Source organism: Salvelinus fontinalis, chromosome 6, assembly GCF_029448725.1.
Source record: "Salvelinus fontinalis isolate EN_2023a chromosome 6, ASM2944872v1, whole genome shotgun sequence".
NCBI classification, from domain to species: domain Eukaryota; kingdom Metazoa; phylum Chordata; class Actinopteri; order Salmoniformes; family Salmonidae; genus Salvelinus; species Salvelinus fontinalis.
The window spans coordinates 29,733,180-29,756,862 of record NC_074670.1 but is presented as its reverse complement, the minus strand read 5'-3'; the positions used below and the strand labels follow the sequence as shown (position 1 = coordinate 29,756,862).

Sequence of the window (23,683 nt, the reverse complement as noted above, 5' to 3'; positions counted from 1 at the left end):
TGCCCCTTGCTTAGTGATGTTGCAGACTCTGGGGCTTTTCAGAACAGGTGTCTATATACTGAGATCATGTGACACTTAGATTGCACACAGGTGGACTTTATTTAACTAATTATGTGACTTCTGAAGGTAATTGGTTGCACCAGATCTTATTTAGGGGCTTCATAGCAAAGGGGGTGAATACATATGTACGCACCACTTTTCAGTTTGTTTTTTTGCATTTTTTAAAACAAGTTAATTTTTTTCATCACCAATTTGAACTATTTTGTGTATGTCAATTACATGAAATCTAAATAAAAATCAATTTAAATTACAGGTAGTAATTCAACAAATAGGAAAAACGCCAAGGGGGATGAATACTTTTGCAAGGCACTGTACACAAACAGCCAGCTATATCCACCACAAATGGAAGTGCTCCCCATAACAGAAGACATTGTGGACCACTCTGTCTATCTAGTGATGAAAGGGAAGCCTGTTGCTGGGTTTCAGAGAGTCTGTTTTCTGGAGGAAATAATAACACTCTGCCCCAGAGAGGATCACACTGATAGATGTGTTTTTATGTGTCTGACCTGCCCCTGGAGATGGATCAGACAGACACAAAATATATATTGAAAAACCTTTATACGTCTCTGAAACCTGTGTTTCATCTGGGGATAACTGTACAATCAGTCAAAGAAGAGAGAGGATGTACAGTAAGAGAGGATATGAGAGAGAGAGAGAGAGAGAGAGAGAGAGAGAGAGAGAGAGAGAGAGAGAGCTTTCACCAGTGAAACTTGTTTCATCCAGTGAAAACTAGTGTCTGGTTGACATACGGTTGAAAATGTATGTATTAAAATGCAACAATGTTTACAGTGTAATACAAAAAGAAATACGACTGCATATCAATTAAATGTTATTGTTGGTTTTTGATCCCAGAAACATGGCAAACGATGATTGAATGGTAGCCAACCTCTGAGGGTACAATAGCAAAGAAACAAGAGTTCATGCCTCAAAGACAAAGCTGTCACTGAGGGTGTTATTTTGTCTGTGCGTGTCTGTGTGTGTGTGTGTCCTCTAAGGTATCAGTGGTTGGCTGTCTTTAGGGTTCCTCTGATCTGCCCCCCTCTCCCAGCCCTGGCGTATGCGGGTGATGGTTCGGTCCACACAGGGGGTGATGAGCAGCAGCTTGAGCAGCAGCACCACAGAGGGAAGCACCAGACACAGCATGTAGCCCGGTGGGGTGTACCACTTGTAGGTGGAGGCACTCAGGAATCTGTTCCAGCCATACAGGTAGGTGTGCGCCGTACACAACAGCAGAGTCAGGTGACCCAGCTTGGACTGGTGAGGGAGAAACGAACACATAAACACATGAACCACACACACACACGTGCCAGGTATGTTCACAGATAGAGGTCTAAGGGAGCTTGAGCACCTGCCCTTTTGCCCTCCTATGAGAAATTAAACTTTGTTGAAATTTTTGTCTATTGCTCATCAAACTAGCTAATTTCTAATTGTTTTCATTTTGGAAAGTTTCCCCTCCCTAGCTGCAAAGAAGCCATTTCCAGCTATCAATCAAGTTAAAGTAGCTAGCTATCTTAGCTGGCATGCCTGCTGGCAAGGTTGGTAGACTTGAAAAAAGCAAGCATTACTAAATGTACTGAAGAAGATTCACATTCCTTTCAAGCTTTTACCCAGATTTTAGCATAGATGCAGAGAAGAATATTTTGTTTCTTTAAAAAAAGAACTACCAGTCAGGAGGACCCCTGGAATTAAGCATAATGATTATGGCTCTAGATTACAGGAAAACGCTGCTTCAGGTGTTTGACAAACGCAAAATGCTCCAATGTCCTGATGGGGGACCTAGCCATCACCCAGCTATCCTCACGTATCTTGTGTCCCCTCAAATGTTTTGGAGTGAATGCCGCCCCTGCGAGCGCACACACACACACACGTGAATTCTCCTGGCCTGTTCTAATATATTCTTCCTAAATTACATTTGATGAATAACTTAACATTTAAATCACTGCTTCAATTTGAGGGAAATTAATGAATTAGAAAATGAGCCGGAGTTTCTCCTGACCCAGTTACATTTATGAATGAGTGTGTGTGTTCCCTGTAGTGATTGGAATACAGCTTCATATCCCCAGCGCATAACCTCTGGCTTGTCTGCTGAAAATCAGATTACTTTCCTGGAGTTTTATTGCATTCTGGCCTGGATGTTGGCTCTGCACCCCGCATGAATACGCTAATATGGGAAATACTGAAGGAGATAAGTGTACAAATTAGGGCTGGGAATTGCCAGGGACCTCACGATACAACATTATCACAATACTTAGGTGCGATACGGTATGTATACAATTTTCAAGATTCTATATGTATTGTGATTCGATACTTCGATTTTATTGCGATTTGATGTTCCAATCATATTGTTCATTATATGTCTGCTGCAGAAAGACAAGAGAGAGTCATGGAAATAAAAGGGCTGAAAACATTGTCTCACTATTTAAAAAGAAGATGGAGAACAATCTATAGGATGAAAAATACCAGAGGTACAGCCGACTAGCGCTAGCTGACGCTACCTAGGCAAATCGATACTTGGAGTCAAAGTATCAATATAATATTGTCCAAAATATTGTGATATATGACTGTATCGATTTATTCCCCCACTGCTAGTAAAAATGGGAAGAAAATTAGTGCCTCGCAAGTGTGTCTGGCCTAAACATTCAGTGTGACCGGTCCTGGTAATCCCACCTGTACGAAGCTGAACTCCCTCCAGCTGAGAGCGTTACTGACGGAGGGAAGAGATGTGATTCCCAACAGGACGTACAGGCCAAATCCCAGAATTCCCAGGGATAAGTAGGAATCGCCACGCCAGGCCGTCGTCGTGTCAAACTCAGTGGTCCTGTTCTCTCTGATCTGAGAGAGAGAGACAGAGAGAGAGAGGTGTGTTTATAATCTAAACTAGTGCCTGAATATTGCTATATACTGTAGGTGTGTGTCCAATGTACAGATCTTAATATGACCAGTATTGTCACAGCAAAATAATCCTGCAGCAACAGCATTCAAACATTAACTCCGTTCCCACTTTTCTGCCAATGTAATGTTACTTGAATGGTGGCAAGGCTATTAGCTGGCCAAAATTAGGCTACATAAAAAGTGCTATACTGTTAAGACATGCTCCGGTTCATTGGCGACTAAGAAAATATTTTTTAAACCTCCTGCTCCTCCTGGATGTCTCAATATGTTATTCATACATTCATATTCTATGAGCAGAATTACTTTCGTACCTCAATTAGCCACGAAATACTTGAAAAATGACTGTTTTCTTGAAGCTGTGCATCGCCATTTTCCCTACATTTCCCCCATATGGGCCAGCCCGTTAGCAATTTGAGATCTAGCCAAAGAGCTTCAGCCCCTCACATTTGAGTGACAGCTAGCAAGAGGCCCGCCCAGCATTAACCAATGAGGTTGCAGGGCTGGCCCACCGGCTCAGTGGCCACAGCAGATACAGAGAAAGCAAGGACGTGGTGTCACGTAGTACTCGTTTTCGCCACTTTTGGCTCGTGAGTGCTGCTTTCAGAACTACTGGCCAAAAAGTATACAAAAGTTCCAGAGAATCTCTTTAACATAACCATGTATTAGTGTGAATTTATGTAAATCCTGCGGCGCAGGAAAATTCTCAGAGTCAACAGAGTGTTCAAATGAAGGTCTTAAATCTATACACAATTTTGTCTATCCAATGTTCACTGTTTAGAAAGTTTTTAATTTGGCCTTAAAGCTAGGTAGGTGTACTTACCACAGAGACAGTGCGATCAGTGGCCTTAAACCTCACATAGTACCTGGGAACAAAATCAATACTTTTTTTACTCAAATCCAATGGAAGACACAGTTCACTGCTGTGTGTGTGTGTGTGTGTGTGTGTGTGTGTGTGTGTGTGTGTGTGTGTGTGTGTGTGTGTGTGTGTGTGTGTGTGTGTGTGTGTGTGTGTGTGTGTGTGTGTGTGTGTGTGTGTGTGTGTGTGTGTGTGTGTGCTCCACTGACCGTATGGGTATGATCAGTGTATAGAGCACGTGCAGAAAGGCGAATCCCAGTGCCAGAAGACCCAGCTGTTTCCTGCACAGCATCCAGCGGTCCAGCCAATCAGGGAAGCGCCTGATGTTAAACATACATAAACACTTATATTGCCAACTGTAAAGTTTGGTGGAGGAGGAATAATGGTCTGGGGCTGTTTTTCATGGTTCAGGCGAGGCCCCTTAGTTCCAGTGAAGGGAAATCTTAACGCTACAGCTTACAATTACATTCTAAATGATTCTGTGCTTCCAATGTTGTGGCAACAGTCTGGGGAAGGTCCTTTCTTGTTTCAGCATGACATTGCCCCCGTGCACAAAGCGAGGTCCATTCAGAAATGGTTTGTCGAGATTGGTGTGGAAGTTCTTGACTGGCCTGCACAGAGCCCTGATCTTAACCCCATGGAACACCTTTGGAATAAATTGGAACTCCAACTGCTAGCCAGACCTAATCGCCCAACATCAGAGCCCAACCTCACTAATGCTCTTGTGGCTGAATGGAAGCAAGCCCCTGCAGCAAGGGTCGAACATCTAATGGAAAGCCTTCCCAGAAGATTGGAGGCTGTTATAATAGCATAAGGGGGACCAACTCCATATTAATGACCATGATTTTGGAATGAGATGTTTGTCAAGCTGGTTTCCACATACTTTTGGTCATGTAGTTGAAGTCGGAAGTTTACATACACCTTAGCCAAATACATTTAAACTCAGTTTTTCACAATTTCTGACATTTAATCCTAGTAAACATTCCCTGTTTTAGGTCAGTTAGGATCACCACTTTATTTTAAGAATGTGAATTTTCAGAATAATAGTAGAGAGAAGGATTTATTTCAGCTTTATTTCTTTCATCACATTCCCAGTGGGTCAGATGTAATGCGTGTACATGGGAGGCGAAGTCAAGTGCAGGAGAGCGGAGTATAATAAACAGGCGCACTTTAATACTGTTTACCAAATGACAGCACATAACACATACAAGTGCCAAAAACACAGTCTAAAACAAACGCCTGACAATCATCCACGTAACAAATAACAATCACTCACAAATACAACATGGGGAACAGAGGTTTAAATAATAAACAAGTGATTGGTGAGTGAAGCCAGGTGTGATAAGACAAAGACAGAACAAATGGAAAATGAAAAGTGGATCGGCGGTAACTAGAAAGCCGGTGACGTCGACCGCCGAACCCCCCCGAACAAGGAGAGGGACCAACTTTGACGGAAGTCGTGACATTAGAGGTTTACATACACTCAATTAGTATTTGGTAGCATTGCCTTTAAATTGTTTAACTTGGGTCAAATGTTTTGGGAAGCCTTCCACAAGCTTCCCACAATAAGTTGGGTGAATTTTGGCACACTCCTCCTGACAGAGCTGGTGTAACTGAGTCAGGTTTGTGGGCCTCCTTATTCGCACACGCGTTTTCAGTTCTTTGTGATGGCTACTCCAATACCTTGACTTTGTTGTCCTTAAGCCAATTTGCCACAACTTTGGAATTATGCTTGGGGTCATTGTCCATTTGGAAGACTCATTTGCGACAAAGCTTTAACTTCCTGACTGATGTCTTGAGCTGTTGCTTCAATATATCCACATAATTTTCCATCCTCATGATGCCATCTATTTTGTGAAGTGCACCAGTCCCTCCTGCAGCAAAGCCCCCCCACAACATGATGCTGACACCCCCGTGCTTCATGGTTAGGGTGGTGTTCTTCGGCTTGCAAGCGTCCCCCTTTTCCCTCCAAACATAACGATGGTCATTACGGCCAAACAGTTCTATTTTTGTTTCATCAGACCAGAGGAAATTTCTCCAAAAAGTATGATCTTTGTCCCCATGTGCAGTTGCAAACCGCAGTCTGGCTTTTTTTATGGCGGTTTTGGAGCAGTGGCTTCTTCCTTGCTGAGCGGCCTTTCAAGCTATATCGAAATAGGACTCGTTTTACTGTGGATATAGACACTTTTGTACCTGTTTCCTCCAGCATCTTCATGAGGTCCTTTGCTGTTGTTCTGTGATTGGTTTGCACTTTTCACACCAAAGTACGTTCATCTCTAGGAGACAGAACGCGTCTTCTTCCTGAGCGGTATGATGGCTGCCTGGTCCCATGGTGTTTATACTTGCGTACTATTGTTTTTACAGATGAATGTGGTACCTTCAGACATTTGGAAATTGCTCCCAAGGATGAACCAGACTTGTGGAGGTCTACATTTTTTTTCTTAGGTCTTGGCTGATTTCTTTTGATTTTTCCCATGATGTCAAGCAAAGAGGGACTGAGTTTGAAGGTAGGCCTTGAAATACATCCACAGGTACACCTCCAATTCACTCAAATGCTTTCAATTAGCCTATCAGAAGCTTCTAAAGCCATGACATAATTTTCTGTTTAAAGGCACAGTCAACTTAGCATATGTAAACTTCTGACCCACTGGAATTGTGATACAGTGAATTATAAGATTATAAATAATCTGTGTAAACAATTGTTAGAAAAATTACTTGTGTCATGCACAAAGTAGATCCTAACCGTCCTAACCGACTTGCCAAAATTGTGTGAGTGGTTGAAAAACGAGTTTTAATAATTCGAACCTAAGTGTATGTAAACTTCTGACCTCAACTGCACATACACAACATTGTATAAACATACATGTATGCAAACACACTCACATACACACAAAGGTCTGACCTGTACTTGGTGCCTCTGTAGAGCTGCAGGAAGGAAGCCAGGACACCAGGCAGGTAACAGAGAGACAGCATGATCAGAGACACGATGGGACACACCTGGGGAGAACACACACACGCACACACCTTGAACAGCTGGTAACACAGAGAGAAACACAAAAACAACCACTCAGAGGGCCTGTGGCCAGTACCTTGTTGGCCAGTGAGACCATGATTCTGAAGGAGATGTCTTTGCCCTGGGTGACGTATGCATAGATGATGTCTCTGATCAGCAGGTAGAAGAAGAAGGCAGCGCTGAGGCCAATGGCGATGCGCAGGGGGAGCCTCCACTGGGGGAACAGCTGTAGGGGGAAGTCCTCCAGCTCCCGGGCCACTGAAAGAAAGCCCCGGTCCAGGGCACTGAAACCCAGCTTGGTGGCTACCGCCATCACCGCTTGCTTGGCCTCCGCACTTTCCCCGCAGATATACACCTGACATATATTTATACACATACAGTGGGGTTCTGAAATTATTGACACCCTTGATAAATATGAGCAAAAATGCCTGCATAAAATAAATCATTCAAATACTCAGCTATATTGTATGCTCCAAAAATGTGTGAAATTATATTATTTTATACTAATAAAGTGCTCAGTGAAAGATATGTTTAACAAGTAATAAAAAAAATCTTAGAAAGGTATTGACACCACTGTTTTCAATACCTCACTTTGTGAGGATAACGACACTGAGCCTTTTTCTAAAATGTACCCGTTTCAGGAAACTAGGCGTATGTCGTGGGTCACTACTTCACACAAGAACCATTTCAAAATCATATTTTTTTAAGCAAAATGCGTTTTTTTGGCAGAAATGCCTTCTGGAACATGTGAACTTTCATGTGCCTTAATAACAAACGTGTATGTCATCTGTAAATACTAATCATTTTTACCAGTCTAGTTGTTTTAGCCACTGAAAAAGTCAGCAACCTTCCCGCTAGCCATGATTGGCTGTGATAATGATTGGGATGGAGAGATGAATTCGGATTGGACTGCCATATTGCACGCTTCTGTCTATTTGAGCTGGTTAGTATGGTTAGTATGTGTATGTAGCAGTGTGATGTTGTTCCCCTAGATTACGCACCAAATTGCACACAAGGACCAATTCAAATAGGCCAGGTCAAGAGGGGATGTTAATAATTTGATAATAATAATAATACATCAGTGTATTTTTTTATTTAATTACAGCTTTATAGCTAATGTTTTTATTTGGTGTACAAACACTTTTTCATACCAACATTGTACATGCATGTGATTGCAAAAGTTTTGTATATTTTGGTTTGGCCCATCGCGGGTTATCTGTATTTCCATACCCCTTTTTCGTTCTCTTTTGCCTGACCTTCGGCTAGCAAGTTATGTTGTCCTTGGCTCCAAAACTGTTTAACCTCTTTGGGCTCAAGGGGCAGTATTGAGTAGCCAGATAAAAGGTGCCCATTTCAAAAAGGCCTCGTACTCAATTCTTGCTCGTACAATATGCATATTATTATTACTATTGGATAGAAAACACTCTCTAGTTTCTAAAACCGTTTGAATTATATCTGTGGGTGAAACAGAACTGGACTTAGAGCAATTTTCCTATGTGTATGTCAGAATGCAGAATTTTGCTGGCTGTTCTGAGACCTGTGTATTAATTTGCCTGTCCTCTAGTGGTTGAGATGCACTGCATACGCCTTCCACTGGGTGTCAGCGAATAGGGAGAGTTGAAATGGAGTTTCAACGTAGTTCCCAAAGGTTATAAATTGCTTGGAACCGAAGTGTCCCATCTTTCCACTCTTCGCTCTGACGCAGGGAGGGTCTTGGCATGTCATTTTAGAAGCTCCCGTATTAGCTCCTAGACATATCCGGCTCTGTTTTTATTCGATATAGGTGTTGAAGACTCGTAATGTTGTTATTTTAAACCGAATTATATCAGTTTATGTCAGTATATTGCGATTTTCTGGTATTTATTTTCGTGACGTTGTAAGAAGTTGGGTATCTCTGGCCCACATGGCTATTGTTTACTGCGAATTGCAACGTTGAAGACGACGTTCTCCAACCTAGCAACGATTCTTTTGGACAAAGGACACATTTCCCAAGATTCTGATGGGAGTTCATCGAAAAGTAAGAACTATTTATGCTGATAATTCATTGTTCTGTTGAAAAATGTCAAATGCATAAGACGCCATTTCCTGCAGTGTAGCCTTGCGTTATCGCAGCCTGTATTGCGCAGTAAGGTTAATTTTAAAAATGTAATTCAGCAATTGCATTAAGAACTAATTTGTCTTTCAATTGCTGTCCAACCTGTATTTTTTTTGTCAAGTTTATGAATAGTTTTCGATAAGAAAAGGTGCCTTTACAAGATGGCGCCGGACAGATTGCTTGACGTTATGGACACTATTCTCATTGTATAAGCACGATTTGTGCCGCTAAATATGCACATTTTCGAACAAACTCTATATGCATTGTGTAATATGATGTTACAGGACTGTCATCTGAAGAATTCTGAGAAGGTTAGTGAAACAATTAATATATTTTGGTGGTTTATACGTTATAGCTATTTTTGCATTGAATCAATGCTGTTGTTATGTTTGCTATTGTGCTAAGCTAACATAACGCTATATTGTGTTTTCGCTGTAAAACACTTGATAAATCGGAAATATTGTCTGGAATCACAAGATGCCTGTCTTTCAATTGCTGTACACTATGTATTTTTCAGAAATGTTTTATGATGAGTATTTAGTTATTTGGCGTTGGTGTCTGTAATTTTTCTGTCTGCTTTCGGTGCAATTTCTGACTGTAGCTGCAATGTAAACTATGATTTATACCTGAAATATGCACATTTTTCTAACAAAACATATGCTATACAATAAATATGTTATCAGACTGTCATCTGATGAAGTTGTTTCTTGGTTAGTGGCTAATTATATCTTTATTTGGTCGAATTTGTGATAGCTACTGATGTAGTAAAAAACTGATGGAGTAAAAATAGTGGTGTCTTTTGCTAACGTGGTTAGCTAATAGATTTACATATTTTGTCTTCCCTGTAAAACATTTAAAAAAATCGGACATGTTGGCTTGATTCACAAGATGTGCACCTTTCATCTGGTGTCTTGGACTTGTTAATGTGTGAAAGTTAAATATTTAAAAAAAATAGTTTTTGAATTTCGCGCCGTGCATTATGAGCTGGATGTTGTCATAAGTGTACCGGTGTCGGGCTGCCCCCGTAAAAGGTTAACATGGAGTTGGTCCCACCTTTTCTGCTTCCATTTAGCCACAAGCATTAGCGAGGTCGGGCACTGATGTTAGCCGATTAGGCCTGGCTCGCTGTCAGTGTTCCAATTCACCCTAAAGGTGTTCAATGGGGTTGAGGTCAGAGCTCTGTGCAGGCCTGTCAAGGTCTTCCACATCAATATCGACAAACCATTTCTGTATGGAGCTCGCTTTGTGCACAGGGGCATTGTCATGCTGAAACAGCAAAGGGCCACAAAGTTGGAAGAACAAAATCATCTAGAATGTCATTGTATGCTGTAGCGTTAAGATTTCCCTTCACTGGAACTAAGGGGCCTACCCCGAACCGTGAAAAACAGCCCCAGACCATTATTCCTCCTCCACCAAACTTTACAGTTGGCACTATGCATTGGGGCAGGCAGCGTTCTCCTGGCATCCGCGAAACCCAGATTCATCAGTCGGACTGCCAGATGGTGCAGTGGGATTCTTCACTCCAGAGAACGTGTTTCCACTGCTCCAGAGTCCAACGGCGACGAGCTTTACACCACTCCAGCCGATGTTTGGCATTGAGCATGGTGATCTTAGGCTTGTGTGCGGCTGCTCTGCCATGGAAGCCCATTTCATAAAGCTTCCGACGAACGGTTCTTGTGCTGATGTTGCATCAAGAAGCAGTTTAGTACTTCCAGAGGCAGTTTGGAACGCCGTTGTGAGTGTTGCAACTGAGGATAGATGATTTTTACGTGCTACGCACTTCAGCACTCAGCCGTCCCGTTCTGTGAGCTTGTGTGGTCTACCACGTTGCGACTGAGTCTTTGTTACTCCTAGACATTTCCACTTCACAATAACAGCACTTACAGTTGACTGGGGCAGCTCTAGCTGAGCAGAAATTTGACGAACTGACTTGTTGGAAAGATGGCATCCTATGACAGTCCCATTTTAAAAGTCACTTAGCTCTTCAGTAAGACCATTCTACTGTCAATGTTTGTCTATGGAGATTGCATGGCTGTGTGCTGATTTTATATGCTTGTCAGCAACGGATGTGGCTGAATTAGCCGAATCCACTAATTTGAATGGGTGTCCACATACTTTTGTATAAATCGTTTATATTCAGTGCCTTCAGAAAGTATTCACACCCCTTTACTTTTTCCACATTTTGTTGAGTTACAGCCTGAATTTAAAATGGATTACATTTAGATTTTCTCTAACTGGCCTACACACAATACCCCATAATGTCAAAGGTCTACACTGTATCGGCAGGATAGAACAGTAGCCTCTGGTAAGACAAGGGGTGGCGGCCTATGTATATTTGTAAACAACAGTTGATGCACGATATCTAAGGAAGTCTTGAGGTTTTGCTTGCCTGAGGTAGAGCATCTCATGATAAGCTGTAGACCACACTATCCACCTAGAGAGTTTTCATCTGTATTTTTTGTAGCTGTCTATTTACCACCACAGACTGATGCTGGCACTAAGACCGCACTCAATGAGCTGTAAACCGCCATAAGAAAACAGGAAAACGCTCATCCAGAGGCAGCACTCCTAGTGGCCGGGGACTTTAATGCAGGGAAAATTAAATCAGTTTTATCTAATTTCTATCAGCATGTTAAATGTGCAACCAGAGGTTGTACAAGGCGTACAAAGCTCTCCCTCACCCTCCCCATTTGGCAAATCTGACCATAATTGTATCCTACTGATTCCTGCTTACAATCAAATATTAAAGCAGGACGCACCAGTTGACTTGGTCAATAAAAAAGTAGTCAGATGAAGCAGATGCTAAGCTACAGGACTGTTTTGCTAGCACAGACTGGAATATGTTCCGGGATTCTTCCGATGGCATTGAGGAGTACACCACATCAGTCACTGGTTTCATCAATAAGTGCATCGATGACGTCATCCCATAGTGACTGTACGTACATACACCAACCAGAAGCCATGGATTACAGACAACATCCACACTGAGCTAACGGGTAGAGCTGCCGCTTTCAAGGAGCGGGACTCTAACCCGGAGGCTTATAAGAAGTTCTGTAATGCTCTCTGACGAACCATTAAACAAGCAAAGTGTCAATACAGGATTAAGATTGAATCTTACTACACCAGCTCTGACACTTGTCGGTTGTGGCAGGGCTTGCAAACTATTACAGACTACAAAGGGAATCACAGCCGAGAGCTGCCCGGTGACACGAGCCTACCAGACGAGCTAAATTACTTCTATACTCGCTTCGAGGCAAGTAACATTGAAATATGCATGAGAGCATCAGCTGTTCCAGACGACTGTGACCACGGTGTGAGTAAGACCTTTAAACACATCAACATTCACAAGGCCGCAGGGCCTGACGGAATACCAGGATGTATACTCCGTGCATGCGCTGATCAACTGGCAAGTGTCTTCACTGACATTTTCAACCTCTCCCTGTCTGAGTCTGTAATACCAACATGTTTCAAGCAGACCACCATAGTCCCTGTGCCCAAGAACACAAAGGTAACCTGCCTAAATGACTACCAACCAGTAGCACTAACGTCTGTAGCCATGAAGTGCTTTTAAAGGCTGGTCATGGCTCACATCAACACAATTATCAAAAAAAAAAAACAAGACCCACTACCAAATTGCATACCGCCCAACAGATCCACAGATAATGCAATCTCTATTGCACTCCACACTGCCCTTTCACACCTGGACAAAAGGAACACCTATGTGAGAATGGTATTCATTGACTACAGCTTTGCGTTCAACACCAAAGTGCCCTCAAAGCTCATCACTAAGCTAGGGACCCTGGGACTTAACACCTCCCTCTGCAACTGGATCCCGGACTTCCTGACCGTCCGTCCCCAGGTGGTAAGTATTGATAACAACACATCCTCCACGCTGATCCTCAACACGGGGGCCCCTCAGGGCTGCATGCTTATTCCCCTCCTGTACTCCCTGTTCACCCACGTCTGCATGGCCAGGCACGACTCCAACACCATCATTAAGTTTGCTGATGACACAACAGTGGCAGGCCTGATCACCGACAACAACGAGACAGCCTACAGGGAAGGAGGTCAGAGACCTGGCCGTGTCGTGCAAGTACAACAACCTCTCCCTCAACGTGATCAAGACAAAGGAGATGATTGTGGACTACAGGAAAAGGAGGACCGACCACCACATTCTCATCGACAAGGCTGCAGTGGAGCAGGGTGAGAGCTTCAAGTTCCTTGGCGTCCAGATCACCAACAAACTAATGTGGTCCAAGCACACCAAGACAGTCATGAAGAGGGCATGACAAAACCTCTTCCGCCTCAGGAGACTGAAAAGATTTGGCATGGGTTCTCAGATCCTCAAAAGGCTCTACAACTGCCCCATCGAGAGCATCCTGCCGGGTTGCATCACTGCCTGGTATGGCAACTGCCTCCGACTGCAAGGCACTAAAGAGAGTAGTGCGTACGGCCCATTACATCACCGGGGCCAAGCTTCCTGCCATCCAAGACCTCTATACCAGGCGGTGTCAGAAGAAGGCCCTAAAAATTGTCAAAGACTGCAGCCACCCTGTTCTCTCTGCTAAAGCACAGCAAGCGGTACCGGTGCGCCAAGTCTAGGTCCAAGAGGCTTCTAAGCAGCTTCTACCCCCAAGCCATAAGACTCTTGAACATCTAATCAAATGGCTACCCAGACTATTTGCATTGCTCCCCCCTTTTACGCTGCTGCTACTCTCTATTATTATCTATGCATAGTCACTTTAATAACTACCTACAAGTACATATTACCTCAATTACCTCTACTAACTGGTGCCCTCGCGTATTGACTCTGTACCGGTACCCCCTGCCTCGCTATTGTTATTTTACTGCTGCTCTTTCATTATTTGTTACTTTTATTTCTTACTTATTTTTGTATTTTTCTTAAAGCTGCATTGGTGGTTGAAAGGGCGGATTTCAACGCGGAGGTGAAAATCACTACGCTGGAATGGTGAATTTCGACTAGACCAGCCAGAATACAGGACGAGCTGATTATGGCAACTTGGTATGAACTTTGAACGATTATTCACTAAAGAAGTGATACATCCTAGACGTCGAGTTATCAGCTGCAGCTGTAAACGTACGTGGCCTAGGAAATGAAAGACACTCTCCAAAGAATGACAGGGTACTTTAACGTATTCGCTGTACAACACTACGACCAGAAAGATTCTTCAAAAGGACAATGGCGATCTCTGCTGGGTAAACCAGTCTTCTGTCTTCGACCCATCTATCAAAGCGCAGCTCAGACTAAATATATATCTTGCGATTTCCTTTTCCGAATGGGCGGTTATTAGATTCTGTATTTACGGTAACATAGCTTCTCAAGGTCCGATAGAGACCCAATCCCTTTGTGCCTTAGTCTTTCCGCTCTTTCATTCAAACCCAACCACCTTCCTTTGTGTAACCAGCCGTCATATCGGGTTAGCCCACTAGGGGCTTTCATGACTTGATTTGTAATCGATATCCTGTGTATATATATATGTAATTCTGTGTGATTATTTCGGTATTTAGTAAATAAATAATTAAGCCAATTTGTGTATTGCTGAACTTATTAGCTAGGGTTCGTGCAGATAACCAAGTACTTACGACAATCAGAATGAGACCAATCGAGGTGACAATTAATAATTGACTGCTATGGATATAAAAGATCTTCAGATTTTTAAGAGAGTGGATTCGGGAGATAACTGCTCTATATAATGAATGCTTCCGTTGTACCCCAGGTTATTAATGGTTTAATTGTTGCATGGTTTAATTCAATCACGCAATAAATTAAACATTAGGTAATTAATGTGAAAAGATAGCATGTCATATAATTTAAACATAGTAAGAGACATGACAACCTACTACCACGTACTTTTGGGCATGTAGTGTATATAGACTTGAATCTAGTAGCCAATTGGTTTCATGGGCATGGCTTGAACCTCGGTGTGTACCTGTCTGTTGGCATCTGAAGGTCCATTCTGCAGACTCCAGGCAGACAGGGTGTTGAAGCCTTTAACCACCTCAGCTCCAGGGACCAGACTGTTCAGGTACATATAACCACATTTATATTATATCAACATATAAAAACATCCCTAGTTAACAAAAAAACATACACATAATAACAGCATATACTGCATAGCTCTCACCTTTGCAGGTACTCTGCGTTGGCCTCTGGGTACTGATTCTTCCTCAGGTTGTTACTGAGGTCCACCAACACCTGCAATTCAACATGGCATCAAATACACTGATTCATACAATATATTTGCTAAGTACACTGGAATATACATTCTATTGGCTAAATACACTGGGACATAGAATATATTGGCTAAATACACTGGGACAAAGAATATATTGTCTAAATACACTGTGACACAGAATATATTGGCTAAATACACTGGGACACAGAATATATTGGCTAAATATGCTGGGACATACATTATGTTAGCCAAATATACAGTTGCATACTGACAAACAGACATTAATACATATAGCAGAAGTAATAATACATATATGCTACCTTCCCCTTAAGCTGATTGGCCAGTGGTACCAGGAAGTCGTAGTGTTCTCTCTGGACAGCGATGAAGATCAGATGAGCTGACTGGGCAGCTGCAGCATGACCCAGGACCTGCATATACATCATCAACATACTGATACACACAGAAACACAAGTACAGTATATTTACATATACTCCCTCAAACATAAACAAATATATTGAAATACATTTACAACACGGTAAAAACACATATCCACATTTAACATATCACCACATAAAACCAGATCTACTTTATTTTGTACCTGTGCTCCGTGGGGTAGGCGGCTGCTGCTGTGGGGCCGTCGGCTGCCGAACACCACACCGTACCCCGCCTGCAGCAGACGCAGGCCCAGAGAGCGCCCCAGGTCCCCCGTCCCAAACACACACACCCTCTCACTCTCAGGTAGGCTAGGGACAGTTTCCATCATCGGAGACAGGGACACACACTCACTCTTCTCCTCACTCCTCTCCTGACCCGTCATGCCTGAACAGAGACAGGCAAAGATCACCTTGAGTTGTAGATAGAATCAACAGAAAGTGTCAAAAAGCGCAAAGAGTTTAAAATACCTTCCTGAAGTTTCAATCACAGAATAAGTACATTCACATATATGGAGCTCGCAGGATAAACGCCCCTTTCACTTTGTTAAGTTCTTCAGCAGACACCTCCTCTAGACGGAGTCTTACAGTCCAGACAGAGCACTGTCAATCAATGCTAGGACAGCTTACTGTAGTTGAAATCCTGCAATTAAATGTTTTCTGCATTACATGTCCCAAAAAAATAATCTTCAGAGTTGGAGCAGCTCCTCTGAGTTATCCAGACACGACTGACTTAGTCTCTATCTGTGTCTGGGCGTGCTCCTGGAGGGAGGAGAAAAGGGAGTCTCTCTGCCAAGATGGAAATTCCAATAGAAGAGGAGTGTTTTTGCTTGTGTGTGTGTGTGTGGGGGCAGGAAAGCCCATGGCACTCACTCTGTATTGTCTTTGAGGAGAGGCCAGTGGTTTCTGGGAAGCAGGGAGGTTACATAATATTGGAATACCAGACCTGGAGAGACGCCAGATCACTGTGGTCTTTCTGGGTTCACACAAGCACAGGTCCGCAGTTCATGACAATAACACAACAGCAGATGCACTTTGGTTTGTTGTAATATTACCTTACCTCAGATAGCTTTTGTTCAAAGATGTGACGACATTCCATTGCGTGCAACAATATGCTTGTAACTCCAAAAAGCCCAGAATGTGAAATACCAGAAGAACTGTGTCACATCACCATGAACAGTGTCTTGAAACACTGGTTTCATGAAAGCAAGAAAAATCTAAATGCTTGAGGTGGGGTCAGAGCACAGTAGAATTAGTTAACCCAAGCTTTAGACTGGGCTTAGTTTACAGTAAACCAGTAACGGTAAAATCACTGGGGAAGCTAAGCCAGTAAATAATTGCCATATTACAACTTGTGTTGTGATAATTACGTTGTTTGCTCTATAACCTGTTAGTTCATATGCCTTGGGACGTTGATAAATAGGCCTAAGTCCGAGACAACATGAAGACACAGTGGCAGAATAAATTCAACCACACATTCTTTTCATCACAAAACCGGAGAGCAAGCTCTGTTCGGTGAAGTCCACAAAGCATATTGCATGTAACAACAGTTACATGACCTACAGTATGGTCAAGCAAGTTAATGTTTCTGACATTTTCAGACTACTAAACAATCATTGATTTAGAATCCCGGAGAGTTACCGCAAGTCGCAAAGAAAACAGAACCTGCCTCCACTATTCCAGCCCCATTTCAACGTCAACATTTCAACATCATCTAATCACCTCTGCCTAGTCTAATACAGTGAAAACTAAAAGATACCAAAAACAATTTAGTCCAATCAATGTAAACTAAATATGATGTGGCTGCCAATGGTTCTGATTTATGTGTGTGTGTGTGTGTGTGTGTGTGTGTGTGTGTGTGTGTGTGTGTGTGTGTGTGTGTGTGTGTGTGTGTGTGTGTGTGTGTGTGTGTGTGTGTGTGTGTGCGTGTGTGTATAGTGCATGAATGAATGCTGATCTACAAAATTAGATATCAATGCATATCTTCAGGACGGTATTAAGTTGTAACAACACCAGTAACATTGTGAAACACACTGGCTTACATCCTGCCTTTGCACTAATGTTTAATTTCACGCCTTAGAGCAGCTCTGACATCCGTAACAAGGTTATATTTATCCTAGCATGATACAACCACTGACAGCTAATTCACGCAACCGACACAGTTTATTTACATTGTCAGTTCCTTATGGTATACTGTCAGCTGAAAGACATATAGTGATATGGCCGTTTTAATTTACACAATTATGGAATGTTACCAGATAGCATAATAGACACTTGATTATTATTTGTTTGAGTGATAATGGTTACAGTCTGATTGCCTGTAATCTGGATGTCCAAGGCCTTCCAGATGAGCATGTCGCCGGTGGTCAAGTTCATCTGGTTGGAGCACCTCTGGATCTCACAGGGAGAGAGCACGTCGTCCCAAATGTGGACGTCTGTCAGCAGGCCTACAAATGACTAATGCTGGTTGAAACGCCCGCTGAACCAATCCTGATCCTGAAACAGGAAACAACAACATGTTGTGTTCTGTAATGGAATGCGTTCTCGTTCTTTTCAAAGTTGGACGCTTTATTTACAAGCAGAAAAGACTATGTGCATTTTTCAGCTTACATTTCATTCGGGAAAATAAACACGTGCGAATTGTGCACTGTAGCAAAAGTTTAAATAGTAGTGAGCAAACCCAAAACCGCTAAACATGTCAAAACAGAATAAGTTTAACTTTCTACTATTTACTGTCATATTTCATTGCAGTTATCACAGTGACTATCTTACCTTGAGGTACAGCACAGCATGTTGTAATCACAACAAGTACTAGTAGGAATTTCTCCATCTGGAAAGAATTAAAAAACTGTTATTTTGTCTTAATAAATTAACTTTTTTAATGCATATGAAAAACATTTGCCCTGTATGCTACTGAGCAGACCATTTTAGTTAGATTCAAGGTGCTGTTACTAGTATTGCAACAGGTTTAACATACATTTGTAAAACACATGATCTTACCTGGTGGCTTGTCAGAGTGCCTTGTTGGTGTGTGTGAGGGAGCTGAATACTTATCTTCTACTTGTTTCCTCATTCATTTATATCATCAGCGGTTACAGCGCCTTGCAAAAGTATTCATCCCCCTTGGCGTTTGTCCTATTTTGTTGCATTACAACCTGTAATTTAAATGGATTTTAATTTGGATTTCATGTAATGGACATAAACAAAATAGTCCAAATTGGTGAAGTGAAATGAAAAAAATTACTTCTTTCAAAATTATAAAAAATTAAAAATAGAAAAGTGGTTTGTGCATATGTATTCACCCCCTTTGCTATGAAGCCCCTAAATAAGATATGGTGCAACCAATTACCTTCAGAAGTCACATAATTAGTTAACCTCTTGACGCTAGGGGTCAGATTTTTCTTTTAATAACGTTCCCAAGGTAAACGGACTATTTCTCAGGTCCAGATCGTAGAATATGCATATAATTTACAGATTAGGATAGAAAACACTCCAAAGTTTCCAAAACTGTCAAAATATTGTCTATGAGTATAACAATACTGATTCTGCAGGCGAAAACCTGATAATCTGTGTTTCCTTGCCCGTCTTTCTTCCATTTAAAGGGGTATCAACCAGATTCCCTTTCCAATGGCTTCCTCAGGCTGTGACCAGGCTTTAGACATAGTTTCAGGCTTTTATTTAGAACAATTAGCGAGATTTTTCAAAACTAGTCAGGTGTCCTTTGATTAGTTCCTGTGCGCGAGATGGGTAGCTCTCCATTTTCTTTCTCTCTTTTATTGAATAGGTTACGGTCCGGTTGAAATATTATCGATTATGTTTGTTAAAAACAACCTGAGGATTGATTATAAAAAACATTTGACATGTTTCTACGAACATTACGGATACTTTTTGGACTTTTCGTCAAACGGAACGAGGCTTTGGTTTTCTGAACATAACGCGCAACCCAAATAGCGTTTTCTTGTTATAAAAGTAATATTTATCGAACAAAAATAACATTTATTGTGTAACTGGGAGTCTCGTGAGTGCAAACATCCGAAGATTATCAAAGGTAAGCGATTAATTTTATTGCTTTTCTGACTTTCGTGACCATGCTGATTTGGGACTAGCAGTTCTAGCATTGACTGATACACTCACAAAAGCTTGGATTGCTTTCGCTGCAAAGCATATTTTCAAAATCTGAGACGATAGGTGGATTAACAACAAGCTAAGCTGTGTTTTGGTGTATTTCACTTGTGATTGCATGATTATAAATATTTTTAGTAATATTTTTGAATCTGATACGCTTGAGAATTTTCTTCTGCCTTTCAGGACCGGAACGAGGCTGTGGTTTTCTCAACATAACGCGCAACCCAAATAGCGTTTTCTTGTTATAAAAGTAATATTTATCGAACAAAAATAACATTTATTGTGTAACTGGGAGTCTCGTGAGTGCAAACATCCGAAGATTATCAAAGGTAAGCGATTAATTTTATTGCTTTTCTGACTTTCGTGACCATGCTGATTTGGGACTAGCTGTTCTAGCATTGATTGATGCACTCACAAAAGCTTGGATTGCTTTCGCTGCAAAGCATATTTTCAAAATCTGACACAATAGGTGGATTAACAACAAGCTACGCTGTGTTTTGGTATATTTCACTTGTGATTGCATGATTATGAATATTTTTTGTAATATTTTGCACCCTGCAATTCAGTGGTTGTTTAGGAAAATGATCCCGCTAAAGGGATCCGTAGCGCAGAGAAGTTAAATAAAGTCCACCTGTGTGCAATCTAAGTGTCACATGATCTGAGTATACATACACCTGTTCTGAAAGGCCCCAGAGTCTGAAACACCACTAAGCAAGGGGCACCACCAAGCAAGTGGCACCATGAAGACCAAGGAGCTCTCCAAACAGGCCAGGGACAAAGTTGTGGAGAAGTACAGTTCAGGGTTGGATTATAAAAAAATATACAACATTTTGAACATCCCACGGAGCAAACCTGCCAAGAGAGGGCCGCCCACCAAAACTCACGGACCAGGCAAGGAGGGCATTAATCAGAGAGGCAACAAAGAGCAAAGATAACCCTGAAGGAGCTGCAAAGCTCCACAGTGGAGATTGGAGTATCTGTCCATAGGACCACTTGAAGCCGTACACTCCACAGAGCTGGGCTTTATGGAAGAGTGGCCAGAAAAAAGCCATTGTTTAACCTGTTGGGGATGGGGGCGCTGTTTAGACTATTTATGCTAATGTGGCTAATTTTTTAAACGGCTTCCCACAAAATCCTTGATCGTACAATATGCATATTATTATTATTATTGGATAGAAAACAGTCTATAGTTTCTATAGGAGTTGAAATTTTGTCTCTAAGTGGAACAGAGCCCATTCTACAGCAATTTCCCTGACATGGAGTCAGATTTGAGAAACGTTGGCCACTTTTCTGAAGTCATTTAAACGGGCACTGTCGTTGCTATGACTATACGGACACTTCTTACGTCTTCCCCTGGATGCCTTTACGTGATGACGATTCCAACGGGCTCGATTGCTCGTTCACAGGCACTACAAATGAAAAAAACCTTTAGCTAGCAAGTCTTTTCTTGCTGCGTAACGCGCGTGGAAGACACCGACCCTCTCCTGTTCCAAGCATTAGTTTAGCCTGTTATATTTCTCCGGTCATCTTTTCACTCGTTATAGGAGTTACAAACATCACAAAGTAGTTAATTTAAAGCGTTTTATAGCAATTTATATCCGTTTAGTGCGATTTTGGGACATTTATTTTTGCAACGATGTGAAAAGTTGGGAACGCTTTTCAGTTCATCCCGAACGTAGTTGACATTTCCACATGGCAAGAGGACAGCTTTCCACCAAAAGACGATTTCTCCCAAGAAAGGATCCTTTGCCCAAGATACTGATGGAAGAACAGCTCAAGGTAGGACATTTTTATTATGATAAATCGTGTTTCTGTCGAAACATTTTAGTGGCTTAGGACGCCATGTTTTTTGACGTAGCTTCGCTTGGCGCAAACTGTATTGAAAAGTAAGGATAAATTAAAAAATGTAATAACGCAATTGTATTAAGAATTAAATTGTCTATCAATCCCTGTCCACCCTATATTTTTTAGTCACGTTTATGAGTATTTATGTATAAGAGTAGATCACTGTCTAAGTGGCGCAAGGACAAATTCTGACCAGCTGAGTTACATTTCACATTGTCTAACCATGATTTTGGTGGCTAAATATAAACATTTTCGATCAAACTGTATATGCATGTTGTAATGTGATGTTACAGGAGTGTCATCGGAAGAATTCTGAGAAGGTTAGTGAAAAAATTAATATCTTTTGGCGATGTTGACTTTTATCGCTCACTTTGGCTAGAATCAATGCTGGGCTGCTAATTGCTATGTGCTAAGCTAATATAACGATTTATTGTGTTTTCGCTGTAAGACACTTAGAAAATCTGAAATATTGTCTGTATTCACAGGATCTGTGTCTTTCGATTCGTGTATGCTGTGTATTTTTACGAAATGTTTGATGATTAGTAGTTAGGTAAACACGTTGCTCATTGTAATTATTCTAGTCCATTTGTGATGGTGGGTGCAATTGTAAACTATGCCATATACCTGAAATATGCACTTTTTTCTAACAAAACCTATCCCATACCATAAATATGTTATCAGACTGTCATCTAATGAGTTTTTTTGTTGGTTAGGGGCTATAAATATCTTAGTTTAGCCGAATTGGTGATGGCTACTGGTGTTGGTGGACAAATAAAAGATGGTGGAATATGCTAATGTGTTTTTAGGTAATAGATGTACATCTTTACATATTGTGTCTTCCCTGTAAAACATTTTAAAAATCGGAAATGTTGACTGGATTCATAAGATCTGTGTCTTTCATTAGCTGTATTGGACTTTAATGTGTGAAAGTTAAATATTTTAAAAAAATATTTTTTTTGAATTTCGCGGCACTGGTTTTTCAGTGGGGGGGGGGGGGGTGTGCCGCTAGCGCCACGCTGATCCTAGACAGGTTAAAGAAAAAAATAAGCAAACATGTTTGGTGTTCACTAAAAGGCATGTGGAAGACTCCCCAAACATATGGAAGAAGGTACTCTGGTCAGATGAGACTAAAATGTAGCTTTTTGGCCATCAAGGAAAATGCTATGTCTGGCACAAACCCAACATCTCTCATCACCCGAGAACACCATCCCCACAATGAAGCATGGTGGTGGCAGCATCATGCTGTGGGGATGTTTTTCCATTGGCAGGGACTGGGAAACTGATCAGAATTGAAGGAATGATGGATGGCGCTAAATACAGGGAAATTCTTGAGGGAAACCTGTTTCAGTCTTCCAAAGATTTAAGACTGGGACGGAGGTTCACCTTCCAGCAGAACAATGACCTTAAGCATACTGCTAGAGCAACACTCGATTTCTTTAATGGGAAACATTTAAATGTCTTGGAATGGCCAAAGCCCAGACCTCAATCCAATTGAGATTAAAGATTGCGGTACACCAGTGGAATCCATCCAACTTGAAGCAGCTGGAGCAGCTTTGCCTTGACGAATGGGAAACAATCCCAGTGGCTAGATGTGTCAAGCTTATGGAGACATACCCCAAGAGACTTGCAGCTGTAATTGCTGCAAATGGTTGCTCTACAAAGTATTGACATTGGGGGGGGGGGGGGTGAATAGTTATGCACACCCAAGTTTTCTGTTTATTTGTCTTATTTCTTATTTCTCAGGACAATATTTCTCAGGACAATAGGCAAAAATATTTTGCATCTTCAAAGTGGTAGGCATGTTGTGTAAATCAATACAAACCCTCCCCCCAAAAATATATTTTAATTTCAGGTTGTAAGGCAACAAAATAGGAAAAATATCAAGGGGGTGAATACTTTCGCAAGCCACTGTATGACACAAAAAGAAACATGACAGGCATTATTGACCTAAACAGGTATTATTATTCACCAGTTCCCTTACTCATAGAAATATTGATTCAGTCACACATGAGGAAACATCAGCATAATAAACAACTAGAACTTGAATATATCTTTTTTTTTTTATTATTTCATCAAGAAATTATTCCTAAACCGGGAATTTCACATCAGGGTTTTCATTAATACTGTATATACAGTGGGGAGAACAAGTATTTGATACACTGCCGATT

At 41.5% G+C, this 23,683-nt stretch overlaps 1 protein-coding gene across 1 annotated transcript; it reads right to left on the bottom strand.

Moving 5' to 3' along the window:
- Positions 1 to 601: 601 nt before the first annotated feature.
- LOC129857595 (metalloreductase STEAP4-like) lies at positions 602 to 16,329 on the bottom strand. The gene is made up of 11 exons (XM_055926025.1): positions 16,017 to 16,329; positions 15,713 to 15,933; positions 15,434 to 15,541; positions 15,063 to 15,133; positions 14,868 to 14,955; positions 6,898 to 7,176; positions 6,711 to 6,805; positions 4,018 to 4,128; positions 3,773 to 3,815; positions 2,728 to 2,892; positions 602 to 1,314 (listed from the first exon to the last, which is right to left on the bottom strand). The coding sequence occupies exons 2-11, from the start codon at positions 15,929 to 15,931 to the stop codon at positions 1,051 to 1,053; spliced, it is 1,443 nt and encodes a 480-aa protein (XP_055782000.1). The 5' UTR covers positions 15,932 to 15,933; positions 16,017 to 16,329; the 3' UTR covers positions 602 to 1,050.
- Between the last annotated feature and the right edge of the window lie 7,354 nt (positions 16,330 to 23,683).